The sequence below is a fragment of the Pleurodeles waltl genome, chromosome 1_2, assembly GCF_031143425.1.
Source record: "Pleurodeles waltl isolate 20211129_DDA chromosome 1_2, aPleWal1.hap1.20221129, whole genome shotgun sequence".
NCBI classification, from domain to species: Eukaryota; Metazoa; Chordata; class Amphibia; order Caudata; family Salamandridae; genus Pleurodeles; species Pleurodeles waltl.
In genome coordinates this window covers 1021301513-1021325078 of record NC_090437.1, presented here as the reverse complement: position 1 = coordinate 1021325078, position 23566 = coordinate 1021301513, and the positions used below count along the sequence as shown (strand labels likewise).

The window sequence follows — 23566 nt, the reverse complement described above, 5'->3', positions numbered from 1 at the left end:
CAAGTTATGTTAAAACTGGGGTTGGGAGAATGTTTCACTCGCTGGACGAAATTATTATACGCAAACCCTACAGCAAGAGTACGCACAGGTAGCACTTTTTCCGAGCCCTTCATTGTGGGAAGAAGGACCAGACAAGGCTGCCCACTCTCCCCTCTTTTATTCGCTATAGCGGTAGAACCCCTTGCACAAACTGCAAGATCCAAAAGCTACTTTGAGGGCATCCCAATTAATAACTGGACACACCACATCGCCCTCTACGCCGATGACATGCTACTTTTTCTCAAGAACTTAGTTACGGACCTACCTGGGGCGACAGAAATGCTAGAGAACTTTGGATCAGCCTCGGGACTCCGGATTAATTGGAGGAAATCCTACATCTTCCCAGCGTTCAGAGGCACCCCGAGGCCCTCTGACACTAGGGGTTTGCCCTGGTCACCAAACACTTTTAAATATCGTGGAGTCAACATTTATCATTCAGTAGAAGACTTACTAGAGGGGAATATTCATGGAACAATTAGGGGAATCAAAGCTAGCATGCAATTCTGGAGCACCCTGCCACTAACCGTCGCAGGGAGAGTCACTCTGCTTAAAATGCTAGTACTGCCCAGACTTCTATATTATTTCTCCACGCTCCCTCTAATAATCCCGAGTTCGGTATTTAGGAACACAGATTCTATAATTGCAAGCTTCATATGGGGACCCAGCAGACACAGAATAGCACTTCACACGCTACAAATACCTACCTCGGAGGGAGGATTAGCCGCGCCTAGCTTAGAAATTTACTATTGGGCGAGACAAGTACAATGGCTGGCAAAATTGATTAATAAACCCCCAGTTGCAAAAGATTTACAGATACCATTAAACTGCCCGCTAAGTAAAATCCTGCATATAGTATTGAACCCCAGGAAACCGATAGTGCCACTCCCTCAGGAATGGGAAGCTACAAGACACTGCTGGGATCTCTACCTCAAACGCTCTCACACAAAGACTCCCTACGCTTCTGAAATCCCTTTGGAGTCACTGAACTGCCTCCCAGGTAATCAAGTCACCAAACATGTCAACAAATTAGTCCCTTATAATATTACGAAATTGGGCGACCTGTTTCTCAACGGAAAACGTTGCTCTTTTATAGAGCTGCAAGACCGATTGTTCCTCACCCGCAATGCCCTTATTAGATCCATTCAAAAACTATGGGGCGCAGGAACCTGCGAGCCCACGATCCACGGGGGTTGCGAACTCCTCTGTTCCATTGGAGACCAAATGGGGATAATCTCAGGGGTATATAAATTCATGCAGAACGGCACCTGCACTCCGCTAAACAAACTCAAGGCTAAATGGCAAACAGATCTTGACACCTCATTAGAAGATACCCAATGGGCCAGAATCACAACCCACGTCTATGCTGTATTCAGAAACGCAAGATTTAAATTGATAAACTTGTACGTTTTCCATAGAGCTTACGTAACCCCCCAAATGATAACCAAAATATATAACACAAATAACTCCTGCTGCGCTGAACCAGCGGCAGACCTAATGCACATGTTATGGAAATGCCCTCAGATTAGTTCATACTGGATGGAAGTATTCAGGAAAATAGCCAGCTGTACTGAAAGACCTCTATCACCAACCCCTATAGCAGCAATTCTGGGGGATTTCCCGCGCCCGTCGACACACAAAACATCCAACAAATTAATAGACCTGGCTCTGATCTTAGCGAAGAGAGAGATAACCTCACTTTGGAAAGACCCAGGTGGTCCACTAGCAAATAGATGGCAAGGTGCACTAGAAAAGTGGGCGGAAATAGAGGGCACAGGGATAATGAAAGAAGCATTACGGGGCCAAAGACCCAGAGAGAGTGTTACACAGTGGGACTTATTGCAGGAAAACCTAAAGACTCTGGATGCCCCTTCTACGGAGGAAGACAATTCAACATCGGACTTGGACTCCGAACAGATAGCTGCAACTGCTTTATAAATACACTGGAACTACGACCTACCTCAGGATTTCGGAGACTTGTCGTAATAAGATCTGTATTAGATTACTTATGGCACGATGGTGGGAGGGAGGGGTTACGCAGTTGGGGAATATCTTAATGGGTTTTGATTTATGCTATCACCTTTATAAAAGCAATAAAAGATATATTAAAAAAAAAAGGATCCACCTCACTCAATTTCCCAGAAGTTTGCTTTAGTATGATACAACATAAAGGAAGTAGGAAAACACAGGGCTGGCTGAGATGTTTACTGGGGACAGTAAACACGACTCTCCTGCCTCTTTCCCTGCTTCGAATACACTTTACATTGACGACATGGTCGATCCTTCTTGGGTGTTTTGGGAATGGGATCAGCAAAGTGTCACTCCTGCAGCCTTGCCACATTCTCCAGAACATATGAAGTGAAGGCTGCTGATTCTGTAGCAGCAGTGAGGCTTTCAATCACAGACATCTGAAAGACATTTTGCATAACGATAAACAACATATGCATTGTATGTTGCCATATGGATCAGGTGGGTAAACAGTTTCTTGTACCAAGTGCAGGTTTTACTACTCACATTGTATGGTTGAAGAACCTGGTCGTTCTTGTCCACTCCGCCCATGTAATTATTGTAATCAAATACACAGGTGGACTTCTGACCCCAAACCGTGACAGGGGAAGTGCTCTCATCATGAAGATGAGCATGTGCACATCACGGATAGTCCTGGGGCAATGCAGCAGAATTGTCATTGAAATGCAGCATATGCTACCCAAACTGTGTGAGTTGTCCAATAGGACTACATGGTGGGTTTCTGCACTAACCCCTTTTTGAGGGTAAGGCCCAAAACTGTCTTCTACTCCTCCAGCGAAGTGCGAGTCCACTGTTGTGCCCTAGAACGGGGCCCTAGAGTGCCTCTAAACTCCCCCAGAAATTGTTTGGCACGCAAATTTGTTTGCTGCATAATTTGCTGAAGGAAGTCAACATCCAAAAAGAGATGGACATAGTCAATTGGCAAAAAGTTGACCGTATCGACTTTACATCCTGGGTCACCAGTAAAAGGTGGAATTTGGGGCTGATCTAAATTAGGGGGCTGCCAAGAGAGCATTCTGTCTGTGCTTGCCGCCGCACACACCTGCTCTTTGGTTTGAGCTAACCTGCTGTTGTCCCTCTGCACAGACTGTACTTGTGAAGGGACAGCATGACTGTCCTCATCGTCTCACTCAGAATCACTGGAAGAGGAGTCATCGGATGGGACTCTGCAGACTGAAAAATGACTCCCAGATTCAGCTCCATTGTCCTCTCCCTCAGATGCTGTCACAGTATCTGCTGTCTATAACCATAACCTGAGTTAGGGCTTGAGTAGCAGTCATCCAACGAGACACCACCTCTGCCACTGGCTAATCTGTCCCTCTAAAGCGCCAGCCTGTGTAGAAGGCGGATATGGTCACAAAACGGCTGGTGTGTGTGTGTGATGTGTGCAACAGTAAATGTTAGTCAATCAATCAATCAATCATAGGATTTATAAAGCGCACTACGTACCCGTGAGCGTTTCAAGGCGCTGGGGGGGAGCTGTTGTTACTGGTTGAAGAGCCAGGTCTTGAGGAGTCTTCTGAAAGTGAGTAGGTCTTGAGTCTGTCACAGGGCGGTGGGGAGGGTGTTCCAGGTTTTGGCGGCGAGGTAAGAGAAGGATCTGCCGCCGGAGGTCTTTCTTCGGATACGGGGGACGACGGTGAGGGCGAGGTTAGTGGAGCGGAGCTGACGGGTGGGGGTGTAGAAGCTTAGTCTGTTGTTTAGGTAGGCTGGTCTGGTCTCGTGGAGTGCTTTGTGAGCATGGGTAAGAAGTTTGAAAGTGATCCTTTTGTCCACAGGGAGCCAGTGAAGGTTTCTCAGGTGGTGGGAGATGTGGCTGTGGCGGGGTATGTTGCGGATCAGCCGGGCGGAGGTGTTTTGGATGCGTTGGAGGCGTAGTAGGTCTTTTGCTGCGATGCCTGTGTAGAGTGCGTAGCCATAGTCCAGCCTGCTGCTGACGAGGGCCTGTGTTACTGTCCTTCTTGTTTCTGTTGGGATCCACTTGTAGATTCTGTGGAGCATGCGGAGTGTGTTGTAGCAGGAGGAGGAGACTGCGTTGACCTGTTTAGACAAGGTAAGGGAGGAGTCAAGGATGAAGCCCAGGTTGCGAGCGTGGTCGGACGGTGTTGGTGGGGTTCCTAGTGCAGTGGGCCATCAGGAGTCGTCCCAGGCAGAGGGGGTGGGTCCAAGGATGAGGACCTCCGTCTTGTCCAAGTTCAGTTTCAGACTGCTTTTTCTCATCCATTCGGCGATGGATTTCATTCCCTCGTGGAGGTTGGTTTTGGCGGTGCGCGGGTCTTTGGTGAGTGAGAGGATGAGCTGGGTGTCGTCGGCGTAGGTGAGAATGTTGAGGTTGTGTTGTCGGGCCACTTGTGCGAGGGGGGCCATGTAGATGTTGAACAGCGTCAGGCTGAGGGATGAGCCTTGGGGGACGCCGCAGTTGATGTCGGTGGCTTCGGAGCGGAAGGGGCGGAGGCGGACTCTCTGGGTTCTGCCTTAGAGGAATGAGACGATCCAGTTGAGGGCTTTTCCTTTAATTCCGGTTTCGTGGAGGCGTGATTTCAGGGTGCGGTGGCAGACTGTGTCGAAAGCGGCAGATAGGTCCTGGAGGATGAGGGCTGATGTTTCGCCGTTGTCCATTTGGCGTCTGATGTCGTCTGAGGCAGCGAGAAGGGCGGTTTAGGTGCTGTGGTTTCGTCTGAAGCCGGAAAGGGAGGGGTCTAGGATGCCGTTGTCTTCGAGGTGGCTGGTTAGTTGTGTGTTGACAATTTTTTCAATCACCTTTGCTGGGAAAGGGAGCAGGGAGATGGGTCGGAAGTTCTTGAGGTCGTTGGGGTCTGCTTTAGGCTTTTTGAGGAGGGCGCGGATTTCGGCGTGTTTCCATTTTTTAGGGAATGTCGCTGTTTCAAAGGAGGTGTTGATGACCTTCCGTAGTTGGGGGGCGATGGCGGAGTCGACTTTGTTGTATACGTGGTGGGGGCAAGGGTCTGACGGAGATCCTGAGTGGATGGAGGTCATGATCTTGCAGTGTCGTTCACGTTGGTCCAGTAGGTCAGGAGGTTTGCACATGTGGAGTGTTCGGGGGTGGGGTCTAGTGTGGGAGTGGTGTCGAAGCTGTCATGGATGTCGGTGATCTTCCGGTGGAAGAAGGTGGACAGTGCGTTGCAGAGTTCTTGGGATGGAGGGATGCCGTTGACGTTGGCGCCGGGGTTGGAGAGTTCTTTCACGATGCTGAAGAGCTCTTTGCTGTCGTGTGCGTTGTTGTCCAGGAGGTCTTTGAAGTGGGATAGTTTGGCTTGTCTGATGAGTTGGTGGTGCTTGCGGGTGGCGTCCTTGTGGGCTGTGAAGCTGTCAGGTGTGCGTTTGAGGAGCCATTCCTTTTTTAGTTTCAGGCAGTCGCGTTTGGAGTTTAGGAGCTCGTCAGTGAACCAGGTGGCTTTTCTTCTGGCTTGGTTGTCGGTGGGTGTTTTGAGTGGCGCGAGGGTGTTGGCGCAGTTGTTGATCCACAGGGTGAGGTTGTGGGCGGCGGTGTCTGGGTCGGTGGAGTCGGGGGTGGGTTCTGGGCGAGGGCGTTGGTAAGCTGGTCTTCCGTAAATTTGCTCCAGCATCGGTGGGGTGGTTGTTGGGAGCGATGGTGCTCGGTATGTTTCTTGTAGGTGAAGTGGATGCAGTGGTGGTCGGTCCAGTGGAGTACGGTGGTATGGTTGAAGGTGATGTGGGCGCTTGAGGAGAAGATGGGATCAAGCGTGTGGCCTACGATGTGGGTTGGTGTGTTGACGAGTTGTCTGAGGCCGTGGTTGGTGAGGTTGTCGATCAGAGTAGTGGTGTTGGTGTTGTTGTTGTTTTCCAGGTGGAAATTTAGGTCCCCGAGGAGGATGTAATCCGTTGAGGTGAGTGCGTGGGTGCTGGTGAGGTCGGCGAGGGATTCGCTGAATGGTGCTCGTGGTCCGGGGGGTCTGTAGATGAGCGTTCCTCTGAGAGTGGTGTTGGGGTCGGTGTGGATGCGGAAGTGTAGGTGTTCGGCAGTCTTGAGGGAGTCGTCAGTGTGGGTGTCGACCTTGAGGGAGGATTTGTGGGCGACGGCTATGCCTCCTCCGATTCCGTTGTTGCGGTCCATACGGATGATCTTGTAGCCGTCCGGGATGGCTATTGCGATGTCGGGCGCGGAGGAGTCGTTCCACCAGGTTTCGGTCAGGAAGGCTATGTCTGGTTCGGTGGAGTCGAGCATTTCCAGAGCTCGATGGCATGCTTGCGTGCGGAGCGGGTGTTGAGGAGTATGCAGTGGAGGTGGTTAGTTTCGGTCTTTGTTGGTTTCGTTGTTCTGTTGCAGGTGAATCTGCAGGAGCGGCATGCAAAGGGTCCGTGGGTGTTCCTTGGTGAGGGCTTGGAGCATGCTCTGATGTGGCCGGGATTGAGGGCGTTGAGTTGGTCGGCCGTGTAGCGGCGTCTGGAGGTGCAGGGGTCTCGCGGACCAGGGGGGGTGGCGGCGCTGGGCGCGGTCCAGGCGCGGACGGGCGCAGACGGGCTTGCCTTTGGCGTGCCCGCTGCGCGCGTCCGCTGCGCGCGCCCGCGCTGCCATAAGAGTAGGGGAGGGTGGGAGTGGCAGCTGGGAGGCGGGAGGGCTTGACCTATGGGAGGGCTGGGGGGAGGGGCCGCAGGGGACGCAGCGGCGGGAAAGGCTAAAGTGGAAGACGGTGAGAGAAGGAGGGGGGAGGCGGGAGGGGCCGCAGGGGACGCAGCGGCGGGAAAGGCTAAAGTGGAAGACGGTGGGAGAAGGAGAGGGGAGGCGGGAGGGGACGCAGGGGACGCAGCGGCGGGAAAGGCTAAAGTGGAAGACGGTGAGAGAGGAGGTGGCGCGGAGGGCAAAGAGGGGAGCGACCTAACTGCAGTAGTCACTTTACCTTTGTTTCTTCCCCCGATCAGCAGATTCTATGAGAACACTGAAAAAAACAAAAAAGACACACTACTACTTCACCTTGCCACATACCTATCATCACAGCTTTAAGTGCTGGTAGCGCCCAGTGCAACAGTCATTTTTGTTGCTTCTCCCCCCACAACCGCCTCCTTGAATTCCCTCACCACCACCCAGCAAAATTGCCCTTCATCTCTCCTTAGTCCCCCACGCACATACATTTAATTTGTTTTACAGCAAAGATAATGGCTGGCTTTACTAATCTACTCAGCTATTCACATAAAATACAAATCTGTTCTTTGCAGCAGGCATATAAACCTTCTGCCCTACTTTATGGCGTCAAAACTGCCACTAGACAAAGTCCGATCTCTTTCTCTAGCAGGAACATAATCACAATAGTTATCTTGACATTTTTATTGCTGTAAAGTTGCAGGTATGTTCTGTGAACCTGCTGTGCAATGCCGCGCTGGATAAACCACACAGAGGCCTCTTATGATTGTACGAGGGCTGCGAGCAGGGCTTAAGCGCACACTTTCACGCCGCACTACAATTACACGGTTTTGGTGTGGGGTATGGGTATATCGAGTAAGGTTTTTTTTAAATACTTTTTTGTTCAAATATGTTGTACTATGTTGTATTTTTGCAGCCTGGAAAAAGTCATCAAAGACGAACCATGTGTCTCCTGCCTGTTCTTTATGGGATAAATACTACTGAATATGACTGGACTTACTGGATGGTCATTTACTAATTTTGGGACTGTTGGATCTGCTCTGGGTGTGCTTATTGTTTATGCTGATGTGGGTTTTCCTCTCACTATCTATGACACTAGTTTGGTAGCATAGTGCTTTCACCTGTCGAGCAGCCTGATATCAAACCTAGAAACTCCTTTGTCTACCTAAAGAAAGTGTGACATATGGCGTATCACTGTTACCATCTTCCTGTTTCAACATTAATTAAATGATATATTTGCTTCCACTTTTTTTCTCGACATAAAATTTGTAATTGTGAAATTATCTATTACAATTCATGCTTCATCTTCAGATACTCTTTTCGTCTCGAAACTAAATTAGCTTACCTGTGACCTGCCTCTGTATTTTATTGTCCAGTCTCTCCTGTAGCCAACCTCCAAGTCTAATTATTTGTCATTTTCAAATAGTATTCCCATGATCCACAGTGCTATTTATTAGCTGCATGGATGACAGACAGTAATTGCTAATAAAAAATGAATTACCTACTTTACCTCTTAAATTGAGCTAACATTATAATTAATGTTCTTGTAATATTTTGTCTGTTTTAATGCAACAGCACTTAATACCCTTATATTGACCTTCAATTCTTTAGATGAGGTATACCTTGAAATCCGCTTTTGAGTCTGATTTGAAAGGTAGAGGGGACTGTATGTCCCATTGTGATCAGTGATGTCTGCTTCTAATTCAATCTATTTACAGGATGTTGCTAGAGCAGAACCCAGGAGGAATCGTTCTTTGTACTGATGATTACTTCTGCAAAAATGGTCAATACCAGTATGATCGAAACTGTTTAGAAGAAGCTCATGCATGGAACCAAAAGAAAGGTAACAATAAAATGGTGGTTTTTAAACAGTTAGCTGTTACAGCTTGTATCCTAAATGCATACTTTTATTTTTGTTCAGTGTGCAAGCCTTGAACCATTGCTTGCTTGCATTCATAGTATTACTTTGAACATAGTCTGAGAAGTACGAACAAACGAACTGATATGTTGTCTGCAGTACTTCAGTAGATACAGACTTCACCTTCGACATAAAGCCATGAGATGATTGCTCTGCCATAGTCTAACAAAAGTAATCATCATGAGAAGCTACTGAGCAACAGTTGAGCTACTACCAGCAGCCAAGGACTGACTACTTGATTTTATTCACTTCTCATTTGAGGACCATCAAATAGCCATACTATCTCTAAAAAATACTCATTCCATACTGAAGCACAATCATGTCATCCACGTTCTTATGTCAAATAAACAAGGTTTTGGGATGATGCAGTTGCTTGCTTTGAGCATCTCCTTCTCCCTGCCATACAATCACTCTGAAGAACGGAGAGGGCGGGTAAGGTATAGTTGTAGTGTTAGCCTCATAACTGCCAAGTTTCCCAGGTCCATGCATGATGTGCTTCCCCAGTCCAAGTTTTTTTTCTTTGAATTCTGGGATTTATAGTCCCATTTTATAATGGAAGAAACAAGACTACAAGTCACAGAGTTCAAAGAAAATACCTGGAGTGGGGCACCACATCGCACATGCACCTGGGAAGCTTAGCAAGGCTCTAGCCTGTACAGCAAGGCTATACTGCACCAGAGTTACCAACACTATTTTCTGTCTGTAGGAGTCTACAGTGGAGAAAATTAAATAATTGGTGTATCACACCCATTTTAGTGTGGTTATGTCTCTTTATGAAAACACTTTGTTCCACTTTAAATTAGAGCATGAGCATCAATTACCCTATAAATGCATACCAACCAGTAATGAAACAAAGCTGTTTAGTTACAAAAACAACCTGCCCACTAAAAATCAATGAATAATCGATTTCAGGTTTGCAGGATGCTGATGATATGGAGTTGGTCTTTAAAGGTCAATGAATGTTATCAATAAATGTAAACAAGATGCCAAATTAGTGGCAGACGCTAGTAAAACCAGGGTTATTGTGTTCTGGAAAAAGAAAGTTAAAAGGTATTCCTAGCAGATTCATAAAAGTTTATTTGCTTAGGTGTCTGCTAACAACTACTTTGGAGTTTGGGCACTTCCATATGCACAAGAGTTGTTCCCTGGGAGAGTTAGATAGATAATGCCCAGTGTGCACTATTTAGAGCTGTGGTTTTATTACCATGTGTGTCTAAACAGTCACAGTTTAGTTTAGAATTTGGTTTAACAAAGTAACCTCAAACAGTCAAAGCAAGGATTGTCAGGTTTTGCTTCTAATACAGCGCATCTTCTGTTCGTTCAGTACCAGACCTCATCTGAGGTGACATTCAGTCTTTTTCTTTTTTTTTTTATAAATCTGTTTATTGACATTTTATCATTACATTACTTCATTCTCTGATATTTGTTTCATTATAGCATATTATGATGTACATTGCTCGTAACATTTGGTAGTGATTGGTGAGTTGATAACATAGTATTGCGGTTTGTTTTACAGTAAATCTTTGCAATTGTTCGAGTATTTATCACGGCCGCTATTTTACTTTTGGTTTTTGTCCTGTGTAGCCTTTATTTTCTAATGTGTTATGCATTTACTACTCTGTTCTGTGGGTGCAGTCTAAGTAATTGTTAGTGTGCTTAGTGTCTGTTAGTCGGCACGTCATTTGATTGCACTCGGTGTCGTAGTATTATTACAGTCCCAGATGTTCAACTGAGGCGTTTTTGTTGAGGAGTCAGATATTATGAAATTTATATAGATAAACATTTGGATAAAGAGAAAAAGAGAAAAAGGAAAAGAAAATGAAAAACAACAGTAACGTTTGCCGGTGTCAGACACTTGTGTAATAATTTCTCGTGTGTCTGTTTCCAAGTCGGGGTGGGAGTCATGTCACATCAGATCGATTTGCAGGTGGAAGGGCTGGGTCAGCTGTCAAGTCTAGTATGTGTAGTTCTGATGGATACAACTACCTGTGGATTCCTCACCTTATGAATTCGATCCTTGCGCCAGCATTCGACGGAAAGTCTTCTTCCTAGGTGTCTACGTTGACGAGGATGTCATAATGGCACGGCTCCGCGTGACTCCGTCTGACGTCAACGTGCCAATAAGAGGTCCTTGTCGGCGTACTGACGTCAGTTTTTCCTTTTTCCGTGCTTCGACGCCAATGTTTTTTTCTTCCTGGCCTGTTGGTAACTGTAACGATTTCTCGAAGTTACAATGTTGCCTCCGAAGAAGTCCGGGTTTAAGCCGTGTAGGGAATGCGGGGGTCGGATGTCAGTGACCGACCCCCATTCGGACTGTATTTGGTGTTTAAGCTCCAAACATGATGTGGAAGGTTGTTTTTCGTGCCAGAGCATGAATCCGAAAGCTCTGAAGGAACGTGAGGCGAAGCTCTTCTTGGCCAAGGCAAAGAAAAAGGAACACTAGAAGGTTTCCTCCCATGCTTTTCCCAAAAAACATAAGAAGCGGCGTCATCATGACTCTCGGCGCCGTTTGGAGCGGAGCCGATCGAGGAGTTGTTCGAGGTCTCGTTCATCACGGCGCCAGAAGACGTGGGAGATGAGCCCTACAGTCACGCCTCAGCCGGAGAGTCCGGGGTTGTCACCGGCGCCTTCAGTCTATGAGGTCACTCAAGGTAGTCCTCACTTTTCGCCGGCGCCGAGGGATCCTGATGTTCCCCAGACATCTACACAGCAGTACCCGGCTTTCCCGACTCCAGGGACGGATCTGGCCGCATTTTTGAATGCGATGTATGCTGTTTTTCAATCCAGGGCCCCTGCTGGTGCACCGGCGGGTCCCACGGGGCCATTGGCATTCAATTTGGGCTCGCCGGCGTCGTACAGGGCTGCTCCATTCATGCCCTTCTGCCCCACAGAGCCTGGTGGTCCGGCTCCGGGGGTTTCCCCTGGCAGGAGTCCTTCGCCTGGTACCGTGGATCTGTCGGCTTCTCATCCGACTCCTTCTCCGCGCCATCCGGCGTCATTGATGGCCTCATCCTGACCGGTTCCATCTCCTTCCGTTCATTCGGCTTCGAGGAGGTCATCTGCCGACTTCGGGCCGGCGGCGGCTCTGACGCCGGTTGAATCTAGGAGCCTTCCTGAACCGGTTCGGGGTCTGAGATCATCGGCGTCGATGGAGTCCTTGTCGACGGCGGCTCTGGAAACTCATCTAAGATCTTGAAGGAAGGCGTTGAGGCTTTTGGAGGAAGAGGAATACAGAAGGCTTGAGGAAGATGAGATAGAGCCTTCTGATGACTTCCAGGGGCTTGCCACTGCAAGTGGTTTGGATACTTCCCCGGAGTGGGACATTGCTTCTCCGGGGGAGTTTACTGAGGAGGCCGCCTCCTTCCATGCTGTGGTGAGGAAAGCAGTTGACTACCTGGATTTGCCTTTGTCCACGGCAGAAGTAAAGACTAACCTGCTCACAGAGGTTCTTCATCCATCTTCCTCCAGTGCTGACCCTTTGCTGCCTTTTGATGAGGCTTTGACGGAGCCTATTATAGACCTATGGAAAAAGCCAGTGACATCTCCTGCTGTGAACAGGGCAGTGGCGAGAAGGCATAGAAGTGCCCCAGGAGATCCAGTTTTTCTATCTCGTCACCCGACTCCGGAGAGTTTGGTGGTTCAGGCATCATGTTCTGCAAAGTCTGCCCCCGGTACATTCCCTGGTGTTCCGACAGACTGAGAATCCAAGAGGATGGAGCAATCCTCGAAGAAAATGTTCTCCTCTTGCAGCATGGCCCTAAAAGCTACCAATTCCACCTGTGTGCTAGGCAGATACATCCATGCCCTAATGGACTCTGCTAAGGAGATGGCAAAAGATCTGCCACAGCAAATGCAAAAATCTTTTGGGTCCCTTTTCTTGGATGCACAAGATTATACAATCTGGCTTGGATACCACGGATTCTATTGCCAGGGCCATGGGAACATCGGTGGCTATGAGAAGGCATGCCTGGCTAAGATCTTCGGGTTTCTCATCAGATGTACAATCCACTTTAATGGACCTTCCGTTTGATGGGGAAAAGCTGTTTGGGGACAAGGCAGACTCTGCCCTTGAACGGTTTAAGGACTGTCGGTCTACAGCTAAGTCCCTGGGTTTGCAGACCCCTTCTGCTACATTGTACAGACCTTTTCGTAGGTTTCGAGGATTTGCTAGAGGCTCTGCCTTTCGTAGGTCTCAATCTTATGCCCAACAACCTGCCAACCTGCCTTATCGTGCCTTCAGAGGGCGGGGCAGGGGTAGGGCTAGAGGTCCAGCCCAGCAGCTCTCTTCTTCTTCAGCCTCCTCTGCTGGACAACAGCAGAAGCAGCCCTAGTTTTCCCCATTTTATCAGTCATACTTCTCCTGTAGGGGGAAGATTGAGTCTTTTTCTACAGCAATGGAGGTCAATTACAACAGACTCGTGGGTGCTAGGAATTGTGGAAAAGGGCTATGCTCTCCCCTTTCAGGAGTTTCCTCCTCCCTTCCCCCCGTCCCTCCTTTTGTTCAGAAGACCATCTTCTGTTGTTGCAACAGGATGTTGTAGCCATGTTGGCAAAGGGCGCTATAGAGTTGGTACCGTTGCAGGAAAGGGGTCAGGGGTGTTATTCAAGATATTTCCTGATTCCCAAGGTGGACGGTCCGTTGCGGCCGATCCTAGACTTGAGGATTTTGAATTTGTTCCTCAAACAGGAAAAGTTCAAAATGCTGACCCTAGCGCAGGTGCTATTGGCGTTGAACGAAGGAGACTAGATGGTGTCTGTCGACTTGCAGGACGCGTACTTTCATGTTCCCATAATCAAGTCGCACAGGAAGTATCTCCGTTTTGTGGTCGGATCGCAACATTACCAGTTTGCGGTCCTTCCGTTTGGTCTTACTTCAGCACCCCGGGTCCTCACAAAGGTGATGGCAGTTGTAGCAGCACATCTCAGAAAAAGGGAGGCAGCGGTTTTTCCCTACCTGGACGATTGGTTGATCAAAGGCAAGTCTCCAGAGATTGTGTTGTCTCATCTGCGAATGACAACGCAGTTGTTGTTCGATCTGGGCTTTTCGGTGAACGTACCCAAATCTCACCTGGAGCCCTCTCAATGCCTCCTGTTCATAGGGGCAGTACTGGACATGACAAAGTTTCGGGCCTACCCCCCGCCTCAGCGGGTACGGGACATTCAGGCGCTGATTCCTTTGTTTCAAAGTGGAGCAGCAGTTCCAGTCCTCAAGGTCTTACGCCTGCTGGGTATGTTTGCTTCTTGCATTCAGTTGGTCACTCATGCTCGCTGGCATATGAGGGCTCTTCAGTTGTGCCTCTGCAGTCAGTGGTTCCAGCACAAGGGGGATCTCAGGGATTCAATAAAGATCTCCAGGGACGCTGTAGTGGATCTTCTTTGGTGGGCAGAGGACGGCAACTTTTCCCAGGGAAAACCGTTTTCAATGCCTCCTCCAGTGGCCACAGTGATATCGGATGCTTCCACTCTAGGGTAGGGAGCTCATCTGGGGGACCTGGAGGTCAAGGGTCGTTGGTCTCCAGCGGAACAGATGTTGCATATCAATCTGTTGGAATTGCGGGCTGTACGTTTGGCGCTCAAGGCCTTCCTCCCTTCCCTTCGCGGTCAGTCAGTTCAGATCCTGACGGACAACACTACCGCAATGTGGTATATAAACAAGCAGGGAGGAGTGGGGTCGTATCTTCTTTGCCGAGAAGCCCTACGACACTGGTCCTGGGCTCAGGACCATCAGATTTGTTTGATGGCAAATCATTTGGCCGGAGTGTTGAATGTACGTGCGGACGTTCTCAGTCGCCACTTCTCATTAGATCACGAGTGGCGTCTCCATCCGGATCTAGTCCTCCACATCTTCGAGATGTGGGTACTCCTCAGGTGGATTTATTTGCCACCCGGGAGAATGCGCATTGCCCGTTATTCAGCAGCCTCCAGTATCCGATGCAAGGGGCGTTGGGTGACGCGTTTCAGATGTCCTGGAGCGGCCAGTTGCTTTACGCGTTTCCCCCCATACCCTTGATTCCTCGGGTTTTGAGGAAGGTTCGTCAGGACCAGGCCCAAGTCATATTGGTGGCACCGGACTGGCAGAGAAGGGTATAGTATACAGACCTACTTCAACTCTCTCAGTGCCTTCCGCTCCGTCTCCCGCTCAGGGTAGATCTCCTCTCTCAATCGCAGGGGCAGGTTTTACACCCCCACCTCCAGAGCCTGCACCTTCATGCCTGGAGATTGAACGGGGCAACCTGAGTCCTTTTTCTCTCCCACCGGATGTAGTGGATGTTATACTATCGTCCAGGCGACACTCCACTAAATCTATTTATGCCGGAAGGTGGGCAAAATTTGTGCTGTGGTGTGGGGAAAACCAGAAAGATCCTTTAAAGGCCCATCTTTCAGATGTACTTTTGTTTGTTCTCAGTATGGCGAAGAAAGGCTGTGCTATAGCTACAGTTCAGGGTTATTTGGCAGCTCTGTCAGCGTTTCTTTGCCTTCCGGACCAGCCGTCTTTATTCAAGTCTCCCATTGTACATAGGTTCCTTAAGGGTTTGGTGAATAGCTTTCCTCCTACTCCTTTTCACATGCCTCAGTGGGACTTAAATCTTGTTTTAACATTCTTCATGGGTTCGCCTTTTGAGCCCATGCATTCATGTCCATTGAGATATTTAGCCTTCAAGACTGTTTTCTTGATCGCAATTACTTCTGCCAGGAGGATTGGAGAGCTTCAGGCACTTTCCGTTAAGCCCCCTTTCACTATGTTTTTTCCTGATAAAGTGGTTCTACAAACCAGGGCTGCTTTTCTACCGAAAGTTGTCACCCCTTTTCATATAGGGCAAAATATCATTCTTCCTGCTTTTTACCCTCCTCCCCACCCGTCTAAAGAAGAAGAGAGACTCCATAGGTTGGACCCTATGAGGGCCCTGAGTTTTTACCTCGAAAGAACTAAGGACTTTCGTTTAGATGAGCAACTGTTTGTTGGATATGCTGGTCAGCGAAAGGGCAGAGCGGTACAGAAAAGGACACTCTCCAGGTGGGTAATTTTGTGTATCAAGATCTGTTACTCTTTGGCAAAAAAGGTCCCTCCTGAAGGTATCAGGGCCCACTCTACTAGGGCTAAATCTGCATCCTCGGCTTTGGCGAGGGGAGTTCCATTGATAGATATATGTAAAGCGGCAACTTGGGCGTCCCTCCATACTTTCGTAAAACATTACTGTTTAGACTCTGAGATGAGGAGGGACGGTCATTTTGCTCGCTCAGTATTGCAGGATTTCTTAGTGTAATCAGGCGGGCACCCACCACCGAGTGCGGTACTGCTTGGGACTCTATTCATAAGGTGAGGAATCCACAGGTAGTTGTATCCATCAGAAGAACAAATTACTTACCTTCGGTAACGCTTTTTCTGGTGGATACACTAACTACCTGTGGATTCCTCACGGTCCCTCCCGCCTCCCCGTTGCCTGCCTGATTGCACAGTTATCTTGCAGTCTTTCGTTTAATATTTATTCTTATATTTATATATATATTTGTATGTATATAAATGCGTATATATATATTTATATGTATATAGTGATGTTTCTCTATATATTTTTGTATATTCATGTATTTAAACTCTCAATAAGATTGGATGATTTAAATGGTCAAGGTTTTTGTGTGCGTATATCTTTCTATATTAATTATCAATTTTCATGGTCGGTTTACTCCTATTTGCTTTAAGAGCACGAAAAAATGAAGTGAAACTGACGTCAGTACGCCGACAAGGACCTCTTATTGGCACGTTGACGTCAGACGGAGTTACGCGGAGCCATGCCATTATGACGTCCTCGTCGACGTAGACAGCTAGGAAGAAAACTTTCCGTTGGATGCTGGCGCAAGGATCGAATTCATAAGGTGAGGAATCCACAGGTAGTTAGTGTATCCACCAGAAAAAGCGTTACCGAAGGTAAGTAACTTGTTCTTTTCCTGCCTCTCGGTGCTATAGTGTATCTTGCCAATTTTCACCTTCAGTTCCCTTATACAGTGTGTTTTCTTGCCCACCGATACTCTCTCGCGTTAGTCTGATCCCACCTCTGCTGGGTGCACTCCCATGTTACTCAGCTGTAACAACAGCCCTTCCCAGCAGGTGGCTATTGGGAACTGTCGCAGCCCCAGGACCTCCTCTCGTCTCAGTGCTGTGCCCTCTGCTCCCGCCCACACCTCGAGTGAGCGCCTCCAAGCCTGTTTCGGTGGGGGGTCTTGAGACTTCCACCTGCGGGTCACTAATTGCTTCGCCACGATGAGCCCTAGGTCTGTAAAGCGCGCCTCTGCTCTGCGTTTTCTGGGGAACAGTCCCAGGATGCATGCCTCCCACGTGTGAGGTATTCGTTGTGCTATGCAGTCAGATAATTTGTCAATCACCTCCCTTCAGTAGGGGCCCAAACTAGGGCAGGACCACCCCATGTGCAATAGGTCTGCTCCAATCTCGTGGCATTGAGGACAGGCCGCGTCTTCACGGGCAAAGTGTCTGTTCACACAGGCTCTGTGCACTATATAGTATTGAATTAGGCGAAATCTAGCGTTGCGGGGTACATTGAGGTGACTCGTGAGAGCAGACCTCCATCGCGGTATCGTGATCGAACCGCCAGTGTCTGCTTCCCATGCCACACGTAATGTTTTGTTTTCATGGGCGGTTTGGGCTCTCAGGGCATCCGCCAGCCAGCTAACCTGGTGTTGGCCACGACCTACCACCTGCAGGTACTGAACCAGCAGGTGAGTAGGTGGAGCTACTGTGACGTCTCCCCACCTGGACCCCAGGGCCCCCACCAGGGAACAGTATAATAAAAATTGGCCAGGTGGTAGTCCCATTTCCTGAATCCTTGCGAACGGTAGTAGTTGGGTTTCTTCGTAGAGATCACCCAGTGTGTATAAGTCTATCTCGTGCCATGCGCGTAACTCAGAGTCTGACGTGACTCTGGGTCCCCTTGGTGTGCCCGATAGCGCCAAGGCAGGGGCATAAGGGATCGCCGATCTTGTGAGGTGGAGTGATCTGCGGAAGCATTTGTGGGCTACCCTGAGGAACAGTTGCCGCGGAGTCTGTGCTTGTGTGAGTGGGTGAAATAGATGCTGTATCTGTTTGAGCGACCATGGTTATGTCTCCGATGCTGTGTCTGCTAGCTGTGTGTCCACCAGCCATCTGGCTATCCACTGAAGCTGGGCGGCCAGATAATAGTGTTCCAGATTGGGGACCGCAAGTCCTCCCCCATCGTTCCAAATGAATTCCCTCAGTCCCGTCTCCAGTGTCCTGAAGAAACCGGGGGGGACATAGTGCGGGAGATTAGAGAAGAAATATAAGAACCGCGGCAGGACAACCATTTTCAGGAGTGCTATCCTGCCTGCCACCGACAGCGTCCTCCAAAACGCCATTTGAGACCTGATCAAGGACACCGCTCTTACAAGGTTGCCCTCGAATCTATCTTCCTCGCTGTGGTAGACTATGATACCTAGATATCTAAATGTGCATGGTTGCCACGGGACGGGACTTCCCGTTAAGTTAAGTCTCGGATCTGAGAGTCCCGGGTCAAATGGGAAGAGGCATGACATAGACCAGTTAACTTTGAGGCCGGATATCGACGCAAAGTGTTGCAGGAGCGAGCCAGCCATTGGTGTAATCTGCGTGACATCTTTAAAATATAATAAGAGGTCTTCGACGTATAGCAACACTATGAGTAGATCATCCCCTAGAGGGATTCCCCAGTTACCTCCTTCTTTGCACAAGGCCGCTGCTAGGGGTTCTATAGCAAGTGAGAATAGCAACGGTGAGAGAGGGCAGCCCTGTCTCGTGCCCCTACACACCTGGATCGGTTCAGATATCTCGGGTCCCAGCCACACTCGGATCAGCGGTCTGGTGTATAATAGTTTAACTAGGCAAGTGAAGGATGGTCCCATGCCAAATTGTTGTAACACTTTGAACAGGTAGGGCCACTCCAGGGAGTCAAAAGCTTTTTCTAAATCTAAAACAAGGCAGCCCGCTCGCGGCCAATCACGTCTTGCGTACTGCATGACCCGGAATATTCTTCCGATATTGTGGGAGGTATCCCTAGCTGGCACAAACCCGTTTTGGTCGGGGTGTATTAGGTCCGGCACGCTTGGCGCAAGGCGTGACGCCAACACCTTGGCTAATATTTTATAATCCGTGTTTAGCATTGCCAAGGGTCTATACGAGCCCATATCCACTGGGTCCCTCCCAGTTTGGGAAGAGAGACCAGTAGCGCCTCCCTTTGAGTGGCTGATAAATGGCCCTCTCGTTCAACGGTCTCATATACATGAAGTAGCTTAGGTGCCAGTTGTATTGCGAAGGCCTTGTAAAAGTAAACTGCCAGCCCGTCCGGGCCCGGCGTTTTGCCGGATGCAAATTCCCAGATGCTAGATTTGATCTCTTCAAGGCCGAGAGGTGCCTCTAGTGCCTCAGTCTGGTAGTCTTCTAAGTGTGGGAGCTCCACTCCACCAAAAAATTCTGTGTTGGAGTTACACCCTGGGGGCGCCCTTGAAGCGTAATGTGCCTCATAATGTCTTGTGTATACCATTTCCCCTGTCTGCGAGCGAATTTCCACTATTAGTGTCCTCTCGCAGTCTGTACGAATCAGCCAAGCCAAGAGTTTACCTGTCTTGTCGGCTGATGAATGAGTTCTCGCGGAGTGTGCAGTGTAAGTTAGACATCTCAGGCGCTCTAGTAGTGACAGGTGTTCTGCGCGCATTGCTGGGAGTCTCGACCCTTCAGTTTGGTTATTAGTTACTTCTTCTTCTGTTTGCAGCAGAGTCCGCTCCACCCGGGTCAGACCGCGTTCGACAGAGCGGCGCATGTTACACTGAGTTCCCAGGCAATGCCCCCGGATGAAAACCTTGAATGCGTCCCACTCTATCAGCCCGAAGAGGTCGTTTTGCTCAAAGAATTCTGGGATTATAGCACTTAATGACGCTCTAAAAGCGACATCTTCTAGTAGATCTGGCCTCAGTCCCATGTGGGGACAGCTGAGTGGGGGGACCCCCAGCCCAGGCGCGCAATCAGTGGGTTATGGTCCAAGTGCGTGCGCCCCAGGTAATCTAAGCTCACCACCGGCGGGGCAAAGCATTTGATCCAGGCGCACATGCAGGGAGTGCGGAGCAGAATAGAAGGAGTAGACTCCGTCATCCCTATGCCGCTGTCGCCACACGTCCACTAATGGCCATTGTTGGATCCAGTTCACCAGACCGCGCGAGGCTGCCACTACTGGTGATGTGGGCAACGGGGGAAAAGTGCAGTCCAACTCCACATCGAACACACTGTTGAAATCTCCCCCCAGTAGCCACGGAAGGGTACTCCAGCCCGCCAGGTGGTGTGACAGATTGTGTAGGAAGGCGGTCTGGTCTGTGTTTGGGGCATATATGGAGCCCAATACAATCGCACGGCCTGCCAGCTTTCCCTTGACTAGTACAAATCTACCCTCTGGGTCTACAACCTGTTCCTCCGCTGCAAAGGGGGTGCCAGCTCTAACCCAAATGAGCGCGCCTCTAGCATATGCTGAATGTCCTGTCGCATACAATTGCCCTCTCCAGCGCTGGCGCAGTCGGGGAAGCTCGGGGCCTGTCAGGTGTGTCTCTTGTAGGAAAGCTAATTGAATTGAGTGTCTTTTGAGGTAGGAGTAAATAGCATATCACCGCTTGGGGGTATGAATGCCTCTTACATTCCAGGTAATTGCTGTGTATGTAGCCTTATCTTGGGCATTGGATCTTTTTTCAATTCCACTCTCCCAGCCCCTCCATGCAGCGCCATCCCGACAGTCTTCCGTTCCCGACTAATATTCAGTGGTTCAATAGGTGTCCACCAGCAAGAACAAAACATTACTAATGCCATCAGAGCAGATAGACAACGGGTCACCGCCCAAACACTACTATAAAAACAATAACGTGCAATCGCACGTCTATACATTGCGTGCCTCCACTGGTAGGAGCGTGGGGGGTAGGCCAAACTTATAGAGGGCTAGTTCAACCACAAGCCATGTTATTTGTAGCAGATAACTGAGAGAATAGAGGGGGATTATGTAGGGGGGGGTCTCTCTGTAGTCGATTGCAAGGAAGCGCAGCGCGCGGAGCTGGGCGCTGCACCTGTCAGTGTGTGCATAGCTCCATAAGGTCCGACGCACATGTTTTACAGTCAGGTTTGCTGCTTGTTCATCTTTTGGGGCACACCCGTGCTGGCGTCTCTAGTAGGGTAGTTCCCACTGTGTATAGTCTCTCTACATTGTTCAGGGATCCTTTAAAAGAGTTAGTCTGCGGTGGCCGTCGTCACAAGGGGCCCCACGGAGAGATCTGACTCCGATAGGCGATCTGGTGTGACGGACAGTCGCTGGGTGGTTGCGAGAGTTCTGTGTCTGACCCCGAGCCCGGGGGGATGTACCCATCGCTGTGGCAGTGTGGATCGCCTCCCTTCTCTCCTGAATTAGCTGTTCCAGATTTGGGGCACATTTTGTTGGTCCTGTGTGAGTTGTAGTCCTTCTACGTTCTCGTCTGGTTCGGCCGCGTTTAGCTCGGGGCATTGGCTCAGCTCCCTCTGGCGTGCCACCAGAAGACAGTTACGACGGCTCGAGCCGTTCCCATTCTGCCTGAGGTGTGAGGAAGAAGTGCGTTTTGTTTTCCGCTACAACTCGTAGCTTGGCGGGAAATAGCAAAGAGTAAGTTAGGCCAAGGGATCGTAGCTTGCGTTTTTAGAGGGAGGTAGGAGGCCTGATCTCTTTGTACCGCTAAGGTGTAGTCTGGGAACAATAAGATCTCCACGTCGTCCACTCGGGGAGGCGGTGCGGCCCTCACAGTTCGTAGTTTAATGTCTCTGTCTACGTAGTGGAGGAGGCGTATGATGAATGGACATGGAACACTCCCCGGTGGTCTCGTCTGTGCCGGAATTCGATGGGCACGTTCCACGGAGAAGAAGGGGTTAGCACTCCCTCTGGTACCAGCCCCCGCAGCCAACTCTCCGAGTAAGCTGCTGGGTACCGGCCTTCGGTGCCCTCCAGTAGATTCACCACTCGGATGTTGTTTCTTCTGGAGCAGCCTTCTGCATCTTCCGCTCGGCGTTCCAACTCCGTCACCCTGGCTTGTATGTCCTCCATTCCTGCCTTCATCTGGGTGGTCGCAGGCGTTAGTACGTTTACTGTGGCCTCAATCTCATTGGTTTTGTCCGTTAGTTTGCGGTGGTCCGCGTGTAGCAGGACAAGGTCACTCGCCACCTTGTCTATCTTGGCTTCCAGCGACGTGCGGGCACGTTCCAGTGAGTCTCCAATGCGCTCCACTGCAGTGAGTACTGCATCTAGCTTTTGGCTGTCTTGGGTTAGCTGATCCTGTGTTTTCCCGGTTCCAGTACCAGAGCGCAAGCGCCCTGTTCTGGCCATGTTCCCAGTCCTTAGGGGCTTTTGTCCAACCCCAGATCAATGGCCTCCGCTTTATTAGTCACTGTATATGCTTCGTACTGTGGTTTGGTTTCCGTTGGAGCAGTGGTGTGTTGGTGAGCAGTTTGTCTCCGGCTCCGCGCAGCCTGGCCCCAGGTCACACCACTGGCGGCTATTACTGAGTCTGCGGTGCGGGTCTCCCTTTGCGGTCGGTCCAGTAGGGGGTTACATCTGGTGGAGTCTCCCGCGCAGTGCCCCGCGAGCTACCAGCAACCAGCCGGTTTCGTATTCTCGGCGCCGCCTCTGTTTGCTTAAGCGCCCAAGACGGTCAGGGGGGGATCGGACCCGCTTGTCGGGGTAGAGGGCTGCTCCCCCGCGACAGCACGAGCAGCCTGGGTAAACTGTTCCTCTCCCCCAGATATCCGCCACTCACTTCCACCTTCAAAGTTCTCTGTGGGTGCTGCTGGCTCCCGGCATGCCGATAGGATTCAGTGCCGCTATAGGCATGGGTCCACTGACTTCCTCAGCCTCAGCAGCCGTCCAGGGCATCCACACTTTGCAGCTCCCCAGTCACTCTCCGGCACAAAGTCCTGTCCACTGGGGGGGGGGGCATCTCCTCCTCCCCAGCCCCAGCTGCCTCGGCCAGGCTGCTTCGCTTTTTACGGCTACGTTGCCTCTCGGCTACCAGGTGCGGTCCCTCGTGCCTCGTCAGCTCCCCAAGGGGACCCGCGGGTGCCCCCCAGGCCAGCCGCAGTCCAGACGCAACCCCCGCGCGGGTCGCGCGCACACCACGTTATTTGTTGGCAGTGGAATGACAAGGCGCAATCGTCAGTCAGTGGGGGGGAGGGCTTGGGACACCATTATTCCGGTGTACGGCTCCAGCTGCACCGGCCGCTCCTCTTTATGCATGCTCCCCGCTTCTCTGCCCAGTCCTGAGGCCTGGCAAACGCAGCCGCGGCCTGGGTTGCCGCCGCAGCTCGCCAGAGGTCTACTCCCGCCGTGTTCGGGTCCCGGAGTCTCTTCAGCCCTGTTCGCAAGGGAGCAGTGTGCCCCCCCGTTCCCCCTCAGTGGTGCCGATTTGGCCGAGTGCGGCGCGGAGCTCTAGCATCTCGCGTCCGCCATTGTTGGTGGCTTGGCCACGCTCCACATTCAGTCTTGATACAAGCAAAAGGTTTTTGAATTCATCATGTGACTGTTGAACTGATTGATTGTGGATTGAACTAGTGACATCAATTATCTTGGTAGTGCATTCTCAGATACAACCTGCCTATATGTTAGACCTGTCAACCTTGGGGTGGACTTTCCCTAAACTTTTTGCTTGCTTGCCTCATATTTTTGCTGATTCTTCTTGTTGGCCTTAGGGCTCTGAGCACTTTACCATTGCTGATCAGTGCTAAAGGGCATGTGCTTCTCCCCTGAACATGGTAACATTGCTGTATAGACAATTGGCATATTTAATTTACTTGTAATTCCCTTGTAAAGTGTATGGCATATACCCCGGCCTGTAAATTAAATGCTACTAGTGGGACCGCAGCACTGATTGTGCCATCCTCTAAAGTAGCTCTTTAAACATCTCTCAGGTCT

General features: G+C 50.0%; 1 protein-coding gene across 2 annotated transcripts in view; it reads left to right on the top strand.

Annotated features, from left to right (window-relative positions):
• N4BP2 (NEDD4 binding protein 2) overlaps window positions 1-23566 on the top strand; it is a 1101392-nt gene that overhangs the window by 156057 nt on the left and 921769 nt on the right. For both annotated transcript variants that reach the window (XM_069202011.1, XM_069202014.1), the window contains exon 4: window positions 8404-8528. In XM_069202011.1, the coding sequence (XP_069058112.1) occupies window positions 8404-8528 (125 nt within the window). The remainder of the gene's footprint in view (window positions 1-8403; window positions 8529-23566) is intronic.